Raw genomic sequence first — 19,755 nt, forward strand, 5'->3', positions numbered from 1 at the left:
CTTCCGGAAATCCAGAAATACGGAATCGATCTGAAATCCCTTGATAATAGCGCTCGACACTTCATGGGAATAAAGAGCTAGTTGTGTTTCACAGGAAGGATGTTTTCTAAACCCATGTTGGCTGTGTGTCAATAGGCCGTTATCTTCGAGGTAATTCACAAAGTTCGAACACAATATATGTTCCAAAATCCTGCTGCATATCGACGTTAACGTTATGGGCCTGTAATTTAGTGGATTACTCTTGCTACCTTTCTTGAATATTGGTGTGACCTGTGCAACTTTCCAGTCTTTGGGTACGGATCTTTCGTCGAGCGAACGGTTGTAAATGATTGAGGTGTTCGTTAGCATTTATCTGGCGTCGAGCAAGGTAAAGTCATTTCTCGAGTTTCCTGAGAATAGCACGGTGCACTTCGGATTTGAGGGACTTCACCAAACAGAATAACCCCTTTAGAGTCCCATAATATTGTCACCATGCTTTTACCAGCTGAGGATGCAGCTATAAATATTTTTTTCGAAAGATAGGTGGTGTGGCGCCACTCCAAGGATTGCGGGTTTGGTTCCAGTTCGAAGTGATGAACACGTGTGTCATCGCCTGTTACGACATTCGACAAAAAATTGTCACGAACGGCTTCGTAACGCGCAAACAGTTCTGCAAGATGTCCCTTCGTTACTGTGTATGGTCTTCTCTCAGGCGGCTAGGTACCCAGCGAGTACACACCTTAGAGTACCCAGCTGGTGGACATGTGTATCAGCACTACCAACAGAGACGTCCGGGTGAGCAGCGAGGTGTTTGTGATCCGTCGATCACCTCTAATAAGAGTGTCCGGACGTTCCAACACTGGAAAAGTCACAGCTGTGTATGGACGGCCTGCACCCGGGGAGGTCGTACAAGTTTGTGGGACGTTATTACGATGACGACAGACGCCTCGCCCTACGGCTCGCCATACTTTTGTTCACTGCCAGGTCTCCGTAGTCATTCTACAAGCACTTATGAATATCTATGATGCTCTGGTATTCAGCCAAATGAATCTCAATGACAGCTCTCTGCTTGGAACGCACCTCAGTTAAGGTCATTATTCTGAAGGCTATGTATAGCGCCACGGCCTATTGGAACTTACTGAAGCTATAGGGGCTTAAGCGAGAATTATCCTCGATGTCCCACAGCAACTTCCGCATCTTTCAACCGAAACTGGCCGAGAAAAAAAGATGTGCCTCATTTCTTGAACGCCCCTCGAATGTGAGCGGCAGCCGACAGTAACATTTACAGAGACGGTTTGATATCCCGTACTGGCAAGAAATGGGAATAATTTGTCTCGGTTTGCACAAAGTAAAACTCTTGCACAAACAAATAGAACACAGTGAAGTTATTAGCATTATTATTATAACGATCGAGAGTGTTTCTGCAGGTGTGATGCAAACCTCGACTTCTCTCTGTTATCTTCCAATCTCCTGATATCTGTATATCACAGCCAACACTCTTAATAATGTTCAACGTGTATTCAACGTACCTTAATGTTTAATTTGATAACGTGTGTTGTAATTTTCGTCTCGTTTTTTAAGGCGTGGTAGTGCGGTAATAAAATCATTTTAATATTCATTGTGGTAACTGAATCAATAAATTAAAGGATTGTGATTTGAAATACGAGACAGCTGTGAAATTCAATAGGTGGTATTATTTATTATTTTATTCCTTACGCAGTGGCAGTAATTTAGGAACGAAGAAAGCGATGACGCTATATTAGTTTTGGCTGGATGTTCCATCCGATATCTTCACTGTCTCGAGGTATGAAACTGCTCCGGTTACAGATGTGACGGTCGACATTAGTGAAACGCAGTAAAAATTGAGTGAGACGATATTTTTACACTCGTAAGTATTACGTTTTGAGCGACTAAAATGATAAGCATGAATAGAAAAGTAGACAAAATATAAATAAAAATGAATTCTCTCCAGACCACATGATCATCGCATCTGACATGTGTTGTTTCAGCCAATTAATTATTCAAAAGATGTCTTGAAAAAGCTTTGATGCAAGTAATAAAACGACGATATATGCGCTCTTCTGGACACGTTTCAAGCAAATGATACGTAAGACCGAATGTTTACACTTTGGTATCCCTGTCAGGCGTCATAAAGGCCTGACCTTGTTCTCATAAGCGACATAAATTGTCAGAGATCTCGAATTCTGTCTCGTCAATAACGCAGTAGCCAGCCTCGAGATCAAGAGGCAGCCATCGACTGAAGATGCAGACAAGCGTGTCTCTCTGAAACACTGAAAGAAACTCCCAGCTAATTGGACTATAAGAAACTAAACAGGTGATTGACGTACCATCAAGCTACAACGTGTTTAGCTAAAATTTAAATAGCTGTGGTTTACAAAGCTAGATATTATAGGATTCTATCGAATTACTTATTCGACGACAGACAACGTAGATGAAAGAAGAGACCGCCCGATGAAAGTACACCGCGCATCAAAATTACTTGTAGCAGTTTTGGTGATGAGTTTATCACTTTAAAGCAGAGGGAAAAATGATTTTTAACTTATTGTTAGAGGAACGTAGCACAATTTCACACTCTATGTTGTAATAATAATCTCATATGGACTGCGCATAGCGTCACCAACTCAAAGAAACTTATTGGAAACGTTCTTGTTCTTGCTTCTATATCCGGATCAACTTGCCACTTCATTTTCTATAGCACCCATTCAAATATCTCCAAACAGTTCCGATTGATTTCGTGAACTTCCAGTCTCTCACCATTTCGAATTTGCACAAATTCATTCTTTTTGGGGTCGGCTTAGGCAAAAGATCGAGGGACACTGTTTGGTCCAAAGCAGATTGTACGTGCTGCGAGAAGTCGTTGACTGCATCTTCAACAACTGGACTAAAATGTACAGGGCTTCACCACATGCAAATCAGTGTTTTGGATCGTGGAGTACTGATATAGCCAAACTGCTTTCCGTATTGTCATGTAATGGTCGTTTCTTCACCACGTCCAGCTTTCAAACAATAACTAGTATTTTTTATGCAGCCGCGAGGCTTCAGAAACATGTAAGTGCTCATGATGGCCGTTAATCAACACCCCCTCCCCTTCCCCCTTCCTCACTGATGCTGCACCCAGGCTTACGAGATATATTTGAAATAACACATAACACTGGACTGGTACCGAATATGATCATTGTTAAAACACCACGCTATTATCTCTCCTAAACGCCTTTGAAAAGTTACATGTTTTGTAGTACCGTGTGTCGTTACATAAGAACGACCGTTAATCGTTGACTTCTTATGGCAGTATATTAAGTCACTGATGTTCTCTCACAGATGTTAAGAGAGAATAGCGAAGAAAGACTTATAGCGAGATGCTAACATCCGTGACGTTTTATGTGTGATTAAAAACATAAAATCTTGCAAATAAACAATATGCCTCCTTATAAGCTACCTGTAGAAATCTCAGTATTAGATTATGAAGACAGACGTTACAAGATGTTAGCTTATAGTACCATGACAGTATGTGAAATTATTGGAACCTTTAGTGCAAAGTATTTATCTGGTTGAACAGTTCTTTAGTTACAAGAGTGTACGCTGGCAAGGCTGAAGCCTACAAAATCAGCCCGTTAATTCGTTTGTACAAGTTAGAATATCCACCAAAGAAACCGAAATGAAGATAAGGATTTAATGTCCCATTGAATTCGTTATCATCATGGACGGAGTATGTACTCCGTTATCACGCGAACTATTAAGAGATTGCTGCCTATCTGAGAATGCACGCAAGAAGAAGTGAAATTCATGCTATCAATGAGAATACAGTACGAGTGTTTGATTAGACTAAACAAATGTCGATATATCGTTGATGAATAACTATCTTGCTGATTGGCCCCTCTATCTCCGCGTATCTCACAATTCGCCAGCTACTAATCCTCCGCGATTAACGTGCAAACTTCCATGAGTCGGCAGCTCGCTCCCGTGTTGCGTAAGGCTCCATCTACACCTTATCACAATGTTTGACATGAAAAGCGTGTTAAGACATTCATTCCGCGAACGCGACTGTGCATTGTCCGCGGTATCTAAATCCTATCGCGCTAGTAGCAGGTACTTGACGCATTAAGGGAATAGAGGTGGCTTTTCATAAACGCCTTTGTGCTTGGAACACGAGTAGCACTGAATAATACAACAGTGCATACTGAAGCAGCTTTAGTCTAATCGTAAAAGAGCGGTTTCTAGTTGTTGCAGTAAGAGCGAGGACCTTAAGGGGAGCGGCTGTGAGTTGTAGCACACGCACACTTCTCGCTTGCTGTATCAAATACCTGATGAATAATATCAACTTTAACTTATTCCCCTACCATTTGTACAATCCGTGACCAACTGATTCTGCCTTTGGCAGTTCATAATTCAGTAATATATTTAACTGAAAAGATGTTCAAAAACAACAATTAAAATTGCTGTTGTCAAAAAACACGGGAATAAAAAATAACTGAAATGAATTCTTCTTCCGAATACTTTGAGAGGTGGTGGTACTCATCGAAACAAGAAAATTAAGTTAAATGATCATGAATCCGGAAATGCTTACTTTCTGAGATAAGTCCCATAAACATACATAGGTCCGGAAATGCATACTTTCTGCGATAAACATGTGTTTCTACATCTACATCTAACTCCGCAACCCACCCAACGGTGTGTGGCGGAGGCCACTTTACGTGCCACTGTCATTACCTCCCTTTTCTGTTCCAGTCGCGTATGGTTCGCGGAAAGAACGACTGTCTGAAAGCCTCCCTGCGCGCTCGAATCTCTCTAATTTTACATTCGTGATCTCCTCGGGAGGTATAAGTAGGGGGAAGCAATATATTCGATAACTCATCCAGAAACGCACCCTCTCGAAATCTGGACAGCAAGCTACACCGCGATGCAGAGCGCCTCTCTTGCAGAGTCTGCCACTTGAGTTTGCTAAACTTCTCCGTAACGCTATCACGGTTACCAAACAAATAACCCTGTGACGAAACGCGTCGCTCTTCTTTGGATCTTCTCTATCTCCTCCGTCAACCCGATCTGGTACGGATCCCACACTGATGAGCAATACTCAAGTACAGGTCGAACGAGTGTTTTGTAAGCCACCTCCTTTGTTGATGGGCTACATTTTCTAAGGACTCTCCCAATGAATCTCAACCTGGTACCCGCCTTACCAACAGTTAATTTTATATGATCATTCCACTTCAAATCGTTTCGCACGCATACTCCCAGATATTTTACAGAAGTAACTGCTACCAGTGTTTGTTCCGCTATCATGTAATCATACAATAAAGGATCCTTCTTTCTATGTATTCGCAATACATTACATTTGTCTATGTTAAGGGTCAGTTGCCACTCCCTGCACCAAGTGCCTATCCGCTGCAGATCTTCCTGCATTTCGCTACAATTTTCTAATGCTGCAACTTCTCTGTATACTACAGCATCATCCGCGAAAAGCCGCATGGAACTTCCGACACTATCTACTAGGTCATTTATATATATTGTGAAAAGTAATGGTCCCATAACACTCCCTTGTGGCACGCCAGAGGTTACTTTAACGTCTGTAGTCGTCTCTCCGTTGATAACGACATGCTGTGTTCTGTTTGCTAAAAATTCTTCAATCGAGCCACACAGCTGGTCTGATATTCCGTAGGCTCTTACTTTGTTTATCAGGCGACAGTGCAGAACTGTATCGAACGCCTTCCGGAAGTCAAGGAAAATAGCATCTACCTGGGAGCCTGCATCTATTATTTTCTGGGTCTCATGAACAAATAAAGCGAGTTGGGTCTCACACTATCGCTGTTTCCGGAATCCCTGTTGATTCCTACAGAGTAGATTCTGGGTTTCCAAAAACGACATGATACTCGAGCAAAAAACATGTTCTAAAATTCTACAACAGATCGATGTCAGAGATATAGGTCTATAGTTTTGCGCATCTGCTCGACGACCCTTCTTGAAGACTGGGACTACCTGTGCTCTTTTCCAATCATTTGGAACCATCCGCTCCTCTAGAGACTTGCGGTACACGGCTGTTAGAATGGGGGCAAGTTCTTTCGCGTACTCTGTGTAGAATCGAATTGGTATCCCGTCAGGTCCAGTGGACTTTCCTCTGTTGAGTGATTCCAGTTGCTTTTGTATTCCTTGGACACTTATTTCGATGTCAGCCATTTTTTTCGTTTGTGCGAGGAGTTGTTTTTGTATTCCTTGGACACTTATTTCGATGTCAGCCATTTTTTTCGTTTGTGCGAGGATTTAGAGAAGGAACTGCAGTGCGGTCTTCCTCTGTGAAACAGCTTTGGAAAAAGGTGTTTAGTATTTCAGCTTTACGCGTGTCATCCTCTGTTTCAATGCCATCATCATCCCGGAGTGTCTGGATATGCTGTTTCGGGCCACTTACTGATTTAACGTAAGACCAGAACTTCCTAGGATTTTCTGTCAAGTCGGTACATAGAATTTTACTTTCGAATTCACTGAACGCTTCACACATAGCCCCCCTTACGCTAACTTTGACATCGTTTAGCTTCTGTTTGTCTGAGAGGTTTTGGCTGCGTTTAAACTTGCAGTGAAGCTCTCTTTGCTTTCGCAGTAGTTTCCTACCTTTGTTGTTGGACCACGGTGGGTTTTGCCCGTCCCTCACAGTTTTACTCGGCACGTACCTGTCTGAAACGCATTTTACGATTGCCTTGAACTTTTTCCATAAACACTCAACATTGTCAGTGTCGGAACAGAAATTTTCGTTTCGATCTGTTAGGTAGTCTGAAATCTGCCTTCTATTACTCTTGCTAACCAGATAAACCTTCCTCCCTTTTTTTATATTCCTATTAACTTCCGTATTCAGAGATGCTGCAACGGCCTTATGTTTACGGAGGTGTTCAACGCGGTGTCCATTCATGACAATGCACCCCTTTGCCCTCCGGCGTAATGAATGACGCTGCCTTTGAAGTACACCAGGTTGTTGTTGTACCTGCTGGCATGAAGATGCGACCCTGTAGTGTCCGCACATCGTTGATTGGCGTGGCGTAGACCAATTCATTCAAGTGTTCCAATAACCAAAATTCTAGGGGATTGGGGTTTGGGGAACGAGCAGGTCAGGGGATGCCCCTCTCCCCCCCCCCTCCCTCCCCCCGACCAATCCAGCGGTCCTGAAATGTCAGCGTCAGATGTTCGCGCACGTTGTGACGCAAGCGTGCTAGCGCGCCATCATGCATGAACCACATTTGTATTCCTTGCTGCAGTGGCACAGCCTCCGGCAAGGTAGGCAATACATTAATGACAAAGTCCAGATAATGTGCCCTCGTTAAGCATTGTGAAAGCACGTACGGCCCTACTAACCTATCGCCTGCCCTTACTTTGAATGAGAATCAGTGTGCTGTACTCTTTCCTGATTTGCTCCTCGTTTACATCTGCCCATACATGCTGGTTATGTAAATTCGTAACACCATCTATTCCGAAACCTGCCTCGTCGGTAAATGAAATCTCGGGTGTGAACAGTGGATGTTTGGCACACTTCTGCAACAGCCATTGACAGAACGTGATGATCCTGTGGTCTTAAGGCCTGAATGCGCTGCAGATGATATGGGTACAGCAATTGTGCAGTTGTTCTGCATCTACATCTACATCTACATTATACTCCGCAACCCACCCAACGGTGTGTGGCGGAGGGCACTTTACGTGCCACTGTCATTACCTCCCTTTCCTGTTCCAGTCGCGTATGATTCGCGGGAAGAACGACTGTCTGAAAGCCTCCGTGTGCGCTCTAATCTCTCTAATTTTACATTCGTGATCTCCTCGGGAGGTATAAGTAGGGGGAAGCAATATGAGGTACACATCTCCCCCCCTCCTCCCAGATAAGAGAGTGAGACACGCGTTCCGCTGCTGCTAATCGTCGCACACAAGTCCCAGGTGGTTCTTCCAGCGAACACGCTCCTTCACTTCAGGCGTGAGGACTGTGCGGAGCCTTTCACTGACAGTCTTATGAGGTGCAAGGGCACCTGCGTCCTTCAGACGCTGGAAAACTCTGCCGAATAGCTTATCAGAGGGTGCTCAGTGCTGTGGATATTTTTCGGCGTAGAGGGCACGGGCTCGCAGGCTACGTCCATTTGTTAAACCGCAGCACATCATATCCACCATTTCACTTGCGATTACTAGGCTTCCCTTGCTAACAACAGGTGGAAGAGAGAAAATGTAAATGTACTACACCATCTGTGTGTACAAACAGCGGAACCATAGTAGCCGGCCGGAGTGGCCGTGCGGTTCTAGGCGCTACATTCCGGAACCGAGCGACCGGTACGGTCGCAGGTTCGATTCCTGCCTCGGGCATGGATGTGTGTGATGTCTTTAGGTTAGTTAGGTTTAATTAGTTCTAAGTTCTAGGCGACTGATGACCTCAGAAGTGAAGTCGCATAGTGCTCAGAGCCATTTGAACCATAGTAAACACGAAGTGAATCCGCGTTTGAAAGAAAGTAAAACACCATGACACGTGCCCAGGGTTGACAGCAGTGCACAATGACGCACACAAACACGACGAAAACTAACGTAGCCTACGATACGACTTGAACCACACATTTGACTGCAGGCCACCTAAAGGTAGGTAGAATACTGTGAGTAACACATCATAATATCCTGCCGACACATTTGACGGAGCGCCAATACCACGATTGTGCTAATATGAAAAATATCCGCACACAAGCGTAGCGCACCCTTCCTATAAACACTTCTGTATCGTGGAAAGAACGAGTTTCCGGACCCATGTTTATTGGATTTATTTTTCTTGTTTCGATAAGTACTACCACCTCTCAAGTTATTTGACACTTTTTTTGAACATCCTGTATATGAGAAGCTAAACTCGCGTGCCCCAAAGATGTATAGTTTAAATTTGATCCATCTACTCCAAACAGTACTGCCTACCATCACACTTGTTGACGTGCTGGTGCTTTCAACATCCTAAACAGGAAGGTAGGAATTCATCTTCGCAGGCGTCGATTTGATTTACGTCTTATATCGAGGTGTATTATGGGGATTATCCGGTTATCCTCATGAAATCCCAGTTCATCTTAGAGGCACGTGAAGATGGTGGGTAGTTGCGCAGAAGTCAACACCTATTAAAGCAAGACCTTTAAATTCAGCTGAATGACTCATTCAGACTGAAATATAAACATTGTAACCGGTGGCGTCCTTCGACCTGTCGGAAGATGGATACAGGAAGATTCACCAACTCTGGATAACTTTTAATCAGTGACTAACTGCCTAAAGTAAATCTTTTATGGTAGTAAGGCATTCGATTTTTGCAAATGTGAATGGCACATGCAACTACTTAATGAATAAAACTAATTCACAAATAAAATTGGCCCCTGACTTACGTTATTGCGCGGTATGTTGCAATCGAATGTGAAACAAAATTCCACTTGAAAACATTGAAAAAACTTCATTTCTATACCTGGCGGAAAACTTTTTATCTTCCCGTCTACGTCTACGTCAGCATACATACTCTGCAAAGCAGTATAAAGTGCACGGAAGAGGGTACTTAATACTTCGACATACGTTTGAGACTGTTCCTGTTCCAATAAGGTGTGCATTGCGTGAAGAAAGATTGTTCTTTGTGCACTTAATAAGCCTAATTTTATCTTCTCGGTCGCGATGAGAGTACCGTGTTGGGAGCTGACGAATGTATCTAAATCCTTCGCTTGATGCTGGTTCTTGAAACATCGTAAGTTGGCTTTTGCGAGATAACTGCGTGTATCTTCGGGAGTCTCCCATTTTAGGTATCCCAGCATTTCCGTGATATTCTCTCCTATTTGGAATGAGTCCCACACACTCGAGCAATATGCTAAGATGGAATGCACAACTGATTTGCAAGCAGTAGCCTTCTGAGGCCGAATACATTTTTCCATCATAAGTCTGCCACCGGTGTCATCTACGTTTGAAGCTATTAGATAGTTCAATTTCATATCCCTTTTTTGCAGCCTACGTCCTCAATTATTTGCTGAATTTATTCACATTTCTGTCTTCCTCTACAGTTTTTACCCTCTAAAGCTTCGTTTAGTAGCATGGGGACTATTCTCTGAAGTCTTAACACATGTCCTTTTTCAGCTTCTCCCTTCTTCTGATCAATGTTCTCCATATATTCATTTCCTCGCCGATTCTGCGGAGAACTCCTTCGTTCCTTACCTTATCAGTCCACCTGATTTTTAACACTCGTCTGTAGCACCAGATCTCAAATGCTTCGATTATCTTCTCTTCCGGTTTTTCCACAGTCCATATTTCCGTACTATACAATGATGTGCTCCAAACGTACATTCTCAGAAATTTCTTCCTCAGATTAATGTATTGATACTAGTAGTTTCTTTTGGCCTGGGATGCCCTTTTTGTCAGTGCCGGTCTGCTTTTTATATATTCCTCGCTCCGTCCGTCATGCGATATTTTGCTGCCTACGTAGCAGAATTCCTTAACTTCATCTGCTTCTTGATCACCAGTTCTCGTGTTAGGATTCTCTCTGTTCCCATTTCTACCTTTTCTCATTACTTTGGTCTTTCTTCGATTTACTTTTAATCCATATTCTGTACTCGTTAGACTGTAATTGTTCTTCACTTTCATTCAGGACAGCATTGTCATCAGCGTATTTTAACATTGATATCCTTTCACATAAAATGTTAACCCAGCTCTTGAACATTTCTTTTATTTCCGCCATAGCTTCTGTCTCTAGCTTGAAGGAAAGGGCGAAAGACTACATCTCTGTCTTACACCCTTTTCAGTTAGAGCACTCCGCTGTTCTTCTCCGACTCTTATCGTTACCTCTTGATTCTCAAGATTTCGAACATGTTGCCCCATTTTACACCGTTAAACGGTTTTTTTCCAGGTTCACAATTCCTATGAAGGTGTCTTGATTTTACTTCAGCATTGCTTAAATTATTAGCCGCAATGTCAGAACCGGCTGCCTTGTGTCCTCACCTTCCCTAAAGCCAACTGATTGTCTCCTAACAGATCCCCAATTTCCTTTTCCTTTCTTCCGCGTATTATTCTTGTCAGCAACATGGATGCATGAGCTGTTATGCTGATTCTGCGATAATTCTCATACTTGTCGGCTTTGCTATCTTCAGAATTGTGTGGGTGATATTTTTCCTAAAATATGAATGTATATCGCCAGTCTCAAATACTCTAGACACCAACGTGATCAGTGGTTTGGCTGCAGCTTCCTCCATTGATTTTACAGATTTCGGTGGAACATTTGAGTAAGTCGTCCCAAGCTCTTCTAAATTCTGTGGCTAATGCTGGATCACCTATTCTTCCCTATCGACTTCTGTTTCTTCCTCTACCAGGTCATCAGACATGCCGTCTCCCTCCTAGACCCCTTCAATGTACTCTTTCCACCTATCCGCTCATGTCCCAACCCAGCCATTTGTGCGAGTAAACCGACTCTAATGGTGACTGAGTGAAGTTGAAATCATGGATAGTACTCTTCTGTGTTCATGACGTGCACAAGTTTTTATATCTGAATATTTAAATCAAGTTGCCAGTCTTTGCACTAGTTGGAAATCTTACGAAAAGTTTCGCGTTATTTCCGCAGTTTAGTAGATAGTACTTCATTGTTGATAACTCTATAACCTGCAGAAAGTCTGAGGTTACTTTTAATAGCGTACCCTATGGCCGGCCGGAGTGGCCGTGCGGTTCTACGCGCTACAGTCTGGAACCGAGCGACCGTTACGGTCGCAGGTTCGAATCCTGCCTCGGACATGGGCGTGTGTGATGTCCTTAGGTTAGTTAGGTTTAATTAGTTCTAAGTTCTAGGCGACTGATGATCTCAGAAGTTAAGTCGTATAGTGCTCAGAGCCATTTGAACGATTTTTCGTACCCTATGTCACTAACACAAAGCACGAGCGATATAAATCGCCACACACTCTCTGGAGCACATACGAGAAAAGTGGAAGTTGGGTTTCATGGCCAATATTTGGGGAGCCTTTTTAGCACGGAGGTCATTCTGATCGAAATGCATCATTATGTTTAGATAATAGGAAACTACAATAGATGGGCGACGATAAGATTGGACGCTAGTTTTGTGGCTCACTTCCGTTGCATTTGCTGTAGACGCTTTTGAGCTATGGTTTCTTCCAATCACTGGGAACAGTTTTGGCTCAGTTGATATACGGTATATTATGGTTAGAATGGGTGTTGACTAGTCTGTACTATAAACAAGGCCAAGTCACATTAATATGACCACTACCTATGTTCGACATCAACTCATCACTTACAGACGGCAGGTGTAGTGCTGGCACTAGAGGGTACACAAAGCGTGTCCGAGGTACACTGATAACCGTGCAGTCGTTGCCGTATGGCAGAAACGGAGCGATTTATGTCACGAGCAAAATGGGAAAATCACTCGCTTTCGGGCCAAGTGTGGAAGCACTTCCGAAACGGCTAAGGTTGCAAACCGTGCCCATGTTGCCGTGGTTGAGCGTGGTAAGCCTGGAAAACCGGCCGACAGATGCGGCTTGGGTACGGGCGAATGGACGTGCAGCTGTTGAACAACTGACGGTTCAGATGAACCAATGAACCCATGCTATCTGGCATTCATTGGCGACGAAAGCTGGAATTCGCACGCCAATACTGCAACTGGATGCCACTAAGTGACGACACGTAGACTTTTCAGATGAACCACGTTTAATGCTCCATCGGACAGGTGTTCGATACCGGGTTCAGGCTGGAGGAGGGAGCGTTATGGTCTTGAAAATGTTTTCGTGGCATTCCCTGGGTGATCTTGCTTTATGGAAGGCACGATAGGTCAACACAAGTATGCATCTATCGTTGGGAACCACGTCCATACCTACATGCTGTTTGTTTTCCCTCTGCACGATGGCATCTAGCGGCAGGTCAAGGTAACGCGTCGCGCGTGGTTAGAAGAGCATCAGGATGAGTTTACCGTACTCTCCTAGCCACCAGACTTCCCAGTTTTTTAACCCAATCGAGAACCCATGAGGCCACCTCTACTGAGCCGTTCGCGCCATGGATCCTCAGACGAGAAAGCTAGTGCAGCTGGCCACGGCGATATGGCTCCACATATATAACGGCACCTTCCAGAACCTCACTGATTCTCTTCCTGCACGTCTCGTAGCGGTCAGCGTTGAAAAAGGTGGCAATTCAGGCTTTTGACTGATTGCTGCGAGAACAGGGGAGCAGCCGAGTGGGCGGGGCAGAGCGGCACTCACCAGCATGTGCACGGAGTAGGTGCAGATGTAACCGACGACCAGCGTCGCGACCATCCCGAAGGCGAGACCCGCGTTGCGGAAGGCCAGCGGCATGGCCAGGATGCCACTGCCCAAGCTGCTCTTGAGCAGGTGCGCCAGGGCGCCCACGTCGCTGCAACACGAGCGCTCCATCAAACATCCGCAAGAGGCGGAAAATAAGACAATAACGTTCTATGTTACAAAGAATTTACTCCCTCAATCACATTTAACAGCAATATTTACTTTAGCACGACGTATTTCAGCCGGATACTGGCAGATCTGTACACATTACGTTTTTAACCTGTCCATGCAAGCAGGGTGCCGCACGTTACCGACCGAACGGGCAGGCTGCTTCACTCCCATGCAAGCCATTCTACACTCAACCCAAGCAGTCGAAAAGCTATCTTGCTACACTGTGCAGCAGTTTATTCAAATGGTTCAAATGGCTCTGAGTACTATGGGACTTGAGATCTGAGGTCATCAGTCTCCTAGAACTTAGAACTACTTGAATCTAACTAACCTAAGGACGTCACACACATCCATACCAAAGGCAAGATTCGAGCCTGCGACCGTAGCAGTCGAGCGGTGTCGCACTGAAGCGGCTAGAACCACTCGGGCACCGCGGCCGGCAGCAGTTTATTCTGCACGCTTTTATTGTCACTTATGAATACGGTTTGGAAAATTTTTAACTCGAGTATCGCAATACGAGGCCTAATATAATGTATATTCGATTTGGGCGATCGTAGGCGAGAACACTGTCGACTTTATTTGTCCTTTTTCTTCTTTGCGGCGTATTTCGAGTATATTTATTCATTTTGATATGAACATCACACTCTGTCGACTAGTATTGGCTATTCTCAATTGGAGCCACCATCAGGTCACCTTTAAAACACGTTTTCTGTAGGAAGCAAACCTTCTCCGAAAATCGATGTACTTAAGAAACTGAAGATATCTACTATACTGCAACGGCAACTACAGCAAGGTTCTGCAAGTCTACTTTCTGTAACCTTAGTGCATTTCAGCCAAATATGAACCCAGTTAAATCAATTTTAATAACTTTTTTCCGGGATATGTACTGCCGGTCCGCTGAATTCATTCTAAGTTTCCAAAACAATTCATTCTAAACTATCCAAATGAATTTTAGCGCACACGAAGTCCGTTGTCCGTAGTTTGTTAATATAAAACGTACATGTCTGAAACGAGAAGATTTCTCTCGTACTAAGCTCTCTTCGTGCTACGCTGCACATCACCATAGTGTGGTTTTTAATACCCACCAAGCCACAGTTTCTTCAGTCAGTGTTAGCCCTCAATTTAGAAATCCACTAAGTCTTTGTCCTTTTTCAAAGTATTTATGGAATGAGGTAACAACATACTCAAAGGTCCCGAATGATTGTTTAGTAACTTCTTACATACTTTGCATTGCGAGACACCCACCAGTTTATCTGAAGTTGCCTCAGAGACAAACGGAAACATCCCCCACGCTGAACTTGGCCTCTGTTTCGTGACTCGTGCATTATTGGAGCTTTCGGACACACTCTAGGTGATCGACGGATCACAGTCGAACACCTCGCTGCACAACTGGACGTTTCTGTTGGTAGCGCTGACACAGTTATCCACCTGTCTTCCGCAAAAACGTATAACCTTAATGGCACACACAGTAAAAAAATCATCGTACCTGCAGCGCATATAGTCATATAACATCCAAACATATTACAAATGTGGATATATGTACGCGTGTCTGTATATTCCACTCCTTCGATTTCAACCAAACTTCGTAGACTTATCCCTTACTGCCAGGTAGCAATCGTTGTTGGAGTGAGAACCACCTACCTGTCATACTTAAGGCGATATGACGTCATAAACAATGAGATGAGTGAGAAATGTCGCATCATGCATGAAGTTTTAATACATTTATTCTTTACTGCTAAGACACTCCTACAGTCGAGTGAACTAAAGAAAATCCCTGACACCCAGCACAGCTTTTGACAGCTTTCAACTGTGAAACACAAACAGATGTAGGCGAAAACAGTAAGAATCTACAGAACTCTGTGCAGCCTGCATGCATGCGGGAGAGCCGTCTGGTTTGCTCGATCCTGTAACGATTATGGCAGACGCACCATCCAGCTGTCCACCGTTCTTTTGTTCACTGCCAGGTCTCGTAGACATTCTGGAAGCGCCTATGAATATCTGCTGTGACCTGTGTTTCAGTGAAAAGAAACTCAATGACACCTCTCTGCTTGGAAAGCGCCTTCGTTACAGACGCCATTTTGAAGGCTACGTATAGTGCCGCTACCTATCGGAACTTCAGAACACTATAGGAGCTGAATCGAGAATATTGCATTGATGTCTCACAACAAATTCGGCCCTTTTTCAATCGAAATTTTCCGAGAAAAAAGAAGTTGAATTACTTATTGAACGCCCCTCATACCTTTCATTTCCACCTTCTGTTATACTTTCAGCAAAATGCGCACGCTTCCTATGGAAACAGAAATTTCCTCTGTTTCTTTTTCATGGTAGTGTGTAGTGCGTTGACGTTTCTTCACTACATCTAACGAAGTCCACTGTCCTGGAGTCACATTCAACTACATAAAAGTCAGAAATGATCATCGACCATACGGAGTACAACACCAACATCGACCTCGGTAACAGCTGCGATCCGCGTGGAATGTCCTGAGCTAATGTAGGAGGGTCAATGGTCGAACACTCTTCACACAGTAAATCGCGCCGCCTAACTCCCCCTGAGAGGTTTGCCCCATTGCCACATCCCATTACAGAAATTTTTAGTCACACTGAAAGACGTATACATTGCCATTGAGTCCCATTTTGTGAATGTGTGGTATACTAACAAGGGAACCTCCCCATCGCACCCCCCTCAGATTTACTTATAAGTTGGCACAGTGGATAGGCCTTGAAAAACTGAACACAGATCAATCGAGAATACAGGAAGAAGTTGTGTGGAGCTATGAAAAAAATAAGCAAAATATACAAACTGAGTAGTTCATGGGCAAGATAGGCAACATCAAGGACAGTGTGAGCCCAGGAGCGCCGTGGTCCCGTGGTTAGCGTGAGCGGCTGCGGAACGAAGGAGCCTTGTATCAAATCTTCTCTCGAGTGAAAAGTTTATTTTAGCAAAGTTATGATCTGTCCGTTCCGTTCGTTCATTGACGTCTCTGTTCACTGTAATAAGTTTAGTGTCTGTGTTTTGCGACCGCACCGCAAAACCGTGCGATTAGTAGACGAAAGGACGTGCCTCTCCAATGGGAACCGAAACCATTTGATCGCAAGGTCATAGGTCAACCGTTTCCTCCACAGGAAAACATGTCTGATATATTCTATACGACACTTGTGACGGCATGTGCGTCACATGACAGGAATATGTTGTCGATCCACCTAACTTGTACACTTGGCAAATGGGTAAAAAGTTCTTCTACCTTGCCCGATTTAGGTTTTCTTGTGGATGTGATTATCAGTCCCAAAAAAGTGATGAAAACATAAGAGTTTGTCATATGAACTGCAACAAATGAATGCAACAGTTTCACAGTCGCACAGTTTTCCCTGTGCTCTGTCAAAATATATGTTTTTAACGAGTTCAAATTTTTCCGTGTGTAAACCGTCAAATCCTGCAATATGTCGAAGCACATCTGAACATGTCCTGGAGTTTTGGAGATCTAAGTTTATTATGTGTGAGTGCCTGAAGTTTGATAATTGTCTGAAAACAAAAAATTAAACTTTCACTCAAGGGAAGACTTGAACCAAGGAATTTTCGTTTTGCAGCTGCTCACGCTAACCACGGGACCACGGCGCTCCTGAGCTCGCACTATCCTTTATGTTGCATATCTTGCGCATGGACTACTTAGTTTGTATATTTTGCTTATTTTTTTCATAGTTCCACACAACTTCTTCCTGTTTTCTCGATTGATCTGTGTTCACTATTTCAAGGCCTATCCACTGTGCCAACTTATAAGTAAATCTGAGGGGGGTGCGATGGGTAGGTTCCCTTGTAAGTAGTCACAGTTTAAGCATGACGCCGAAGTCAAAAACTTGGTTTCCTAGCAACTAAATGCTCCCCGCGTCACTTTTGAGCTAAACGTTTCCGTGGAACTAACGTACTGCAGACCATCACTGACCGTCCACTGAAAACGCGATATATCTTCATTGCCAGCAGGTAAGCTGCAGCCTTCTTTTCGTCTCGCCAGGCGTCGGCGCTCTCTGCCGTAGTAACTTAACGGCGACCCGCTTCAGAGCACGCTGAGTCGTTGACCACCGTTAACCGGAGGATGTCCATCCAACGGCATGGATGCTATGGGCAACTCCAGGAACTGAATATAACTTTGAGAGAGTGTGTGAACAGCTAATATGTCAGTTTGCGTGCCTGAGATAAACATCGCTCAGGTTTTGTGGAAGATGGGCTTGGTACTACGTCTGCTGTTTAGTATCTACAGAAATCACGGGCAGAATGGAGAAGCTGAGGCGTACCAACTTGTTTTGTGGGGAACGTAATATGTAGACTGTACGAGCTGCTATTCGGGACTAACCGCTGTGCCTCGAGATTCTTTACACTGTGTGATTTAAAGTTGAGTTAAGCCCGTTGTTAATTAAAATGTAATTTACCGGTCACGTTGACTTACATTGGCAAAAAATTTTCTTTCACTACTAGCTGTTTCCAGAAACACGTTGCTGAGGCTCATTCTGGTTAAATCGAAGAGAAAGAAACGAGAAAGCATATGTTTAGAATATGTATGGGAATTGGACGTACGTCCTTATCTCCTTCTCCCTCCCTGTCTCTGTCAGTCTCCTCTTCCCCCCTCTCTTTGCCCGTCTCCTCAGCTTGCCCTTCTCTCTTTGCATCATCTCTTCCGCCCTCTCTCTCTGTTCATCTTATCCTTCCTCCTCCGTTTCTCCTCCAGTCCCCTCTCCCTGTTCATCTCGTTCTTTCCGCTTTCCATGTCCTTTTCCTCCCACTCCTCTGTCCATCCTGTTTCCCCATCCATATGATCATGAGTCTCATTGTTATTGCTGCAAATTCAGATTCTATAGTAGTATTCTAATCATAAGTCGATAACCCATAAATGCAGCATTCCTGTTCAATAAAAAGCAACATAACACCAGGCGCGTATTCGCATGCAACGTTGTGTCAAGATTTCGAAGCGTCTGGCGTTGAACAAACGAACATTTACATACGCATTTACATACGAATATACGAATGCGACATTTGTCAGAATTTGAAAGCAATCAGTGGAGAACTTTCGGAGATACACTATTTTGAACAAACGATCATTTACGTATATTCTTTCTTTCTCTTGGCTTTGAGTCCTTTGGATAACCTACGAATATTATGTGAGATGCTTCTGCAATATTTTGTATACTCACCATAAATGCAAGTTCAGTTTCCTGCCTTAGTTTAAGCCATGTGACATTCTCGTTCAAGTTTTATTTGTACACCTTTTTATGGAACTAGCCTCAGCTACTAACAGAATTTCCTTATAGAAGAATTGAAAAACTGGTAGAAGCCGACCTCGGGGAAGATCGGTTTGGATACCAGATAAATGTAGGAATACGTCAGGCAGTACTGACCCTACGACTCATCTTAGAAGATAGGTTGAGGAAAGTAAAACCTACGTTTGTAGTATTTGTAGACAGAGAAAATACTTTTGACAATGTTGACTGGAGTACACTGTATGAAATTCTCAATGGAACAGGGGTAAACTACAGGGAGAGAAAGGCAATTTACAACTTACACAGAAATCAGACGGCAGTTATAAGGTTCGATGGGCACTAAAGGGAAGCAATGGTTGAGCAGGGATTGAGACAGGGCTGCAGAATGTCCCCGATGTTATACAGTCTGTACACTGAGAAAGCAATATAGGAAACCAAAGAAAATTGGGAGTAGGAATTAAAGTTCAGGGAGAAGAAATAAAAGCTTTGAGGATTTCCAAAGACACTGTAATTCTGTCTGAGACAGGAAAGGACCTGGACGAGAAGTTGAACGGAATTCACAGCTTCTTGAAAGGAGGTTATAATATGAATATCAAAAACAGAAAAACGGGGATAATGAAATGTAGACGAATTGAATCAGGTGATGCTGAGTACGAAAACGAGACACTTTAAGTAGTAGATGAATTTTTTTACTTGTGTTCAAAATAACTGATGATGGCCGGAGTAGAGAGGATACCAAGGGTAGACGGTCAATGGCAAGAAAAATGTTTCTGAAGAAGAGAAATTTGTTAATATCGCATATACACTCCTGGAAATTGAAATAAGAACACCGTGAATTCATTGTCCCAGGAAGGGGAAACTTTATTGACACATTCCTGGGGTCAGATACATCACATGATCACACTGACAGAACCACAGGCACATAGACACAGGCAACAGAGCATGCACAATGTCGGCACTAGTACAGTGTATATCCACCTTTCGCAGCAATGCAGGCTGCTATTCTCCCATGGAGACGATCGTAGAGATGCTGGATGTAGTCCTGTGGAACGGCTTGCCATGCCATTTCCACCTGGCGCCTCAGTTGGACCAGCGTTCGTGC

The 19,755-nt window shown here is 43.7% G+C and overlaps 1 protein-coding gene across 3 annotated transcripts in view; it reads right to left on the reverse strand.

The window, feature by feature from the left end:
- LOC126253436 (proton-coupled amino acid transporter-like protein CG1139) overlaps positions 1–19,755 on the reverse strand; it is a 245,305-nt gene that overhangs the window by 31,458 nt on the left and 194,092 nt on the right. For all 3 annotated transcript variants that reach the window (XM_049954779.1, XM_049954780.1, XM_049954778.1), the window contains one exon: positions 13,200–13,350. In XM_049954779.1, coding sequence (XP_049810736.1) covers positions 13,200–13,350 — 151 coding nt within the window. The remainder of the gene's footprint in view (positions 1–13,199; positions 13,351–19,755) is intronic.

Source organism: Schistocerca nitens, chromosome 4 (assembly GCF_023898315.1).
Source record: "Schistocerca nitens isolate TAMUIC-IGC-003100 chromosome 4, iqSchNite1.1, whole genome shotgun sequence".
Classification (NCBI taxonomy): Eukaryota; Metazoa; Arthropoda; class Insecta; order Orthoptera; family Acrididae; genus Schistocerca; species Schistocerca nitens.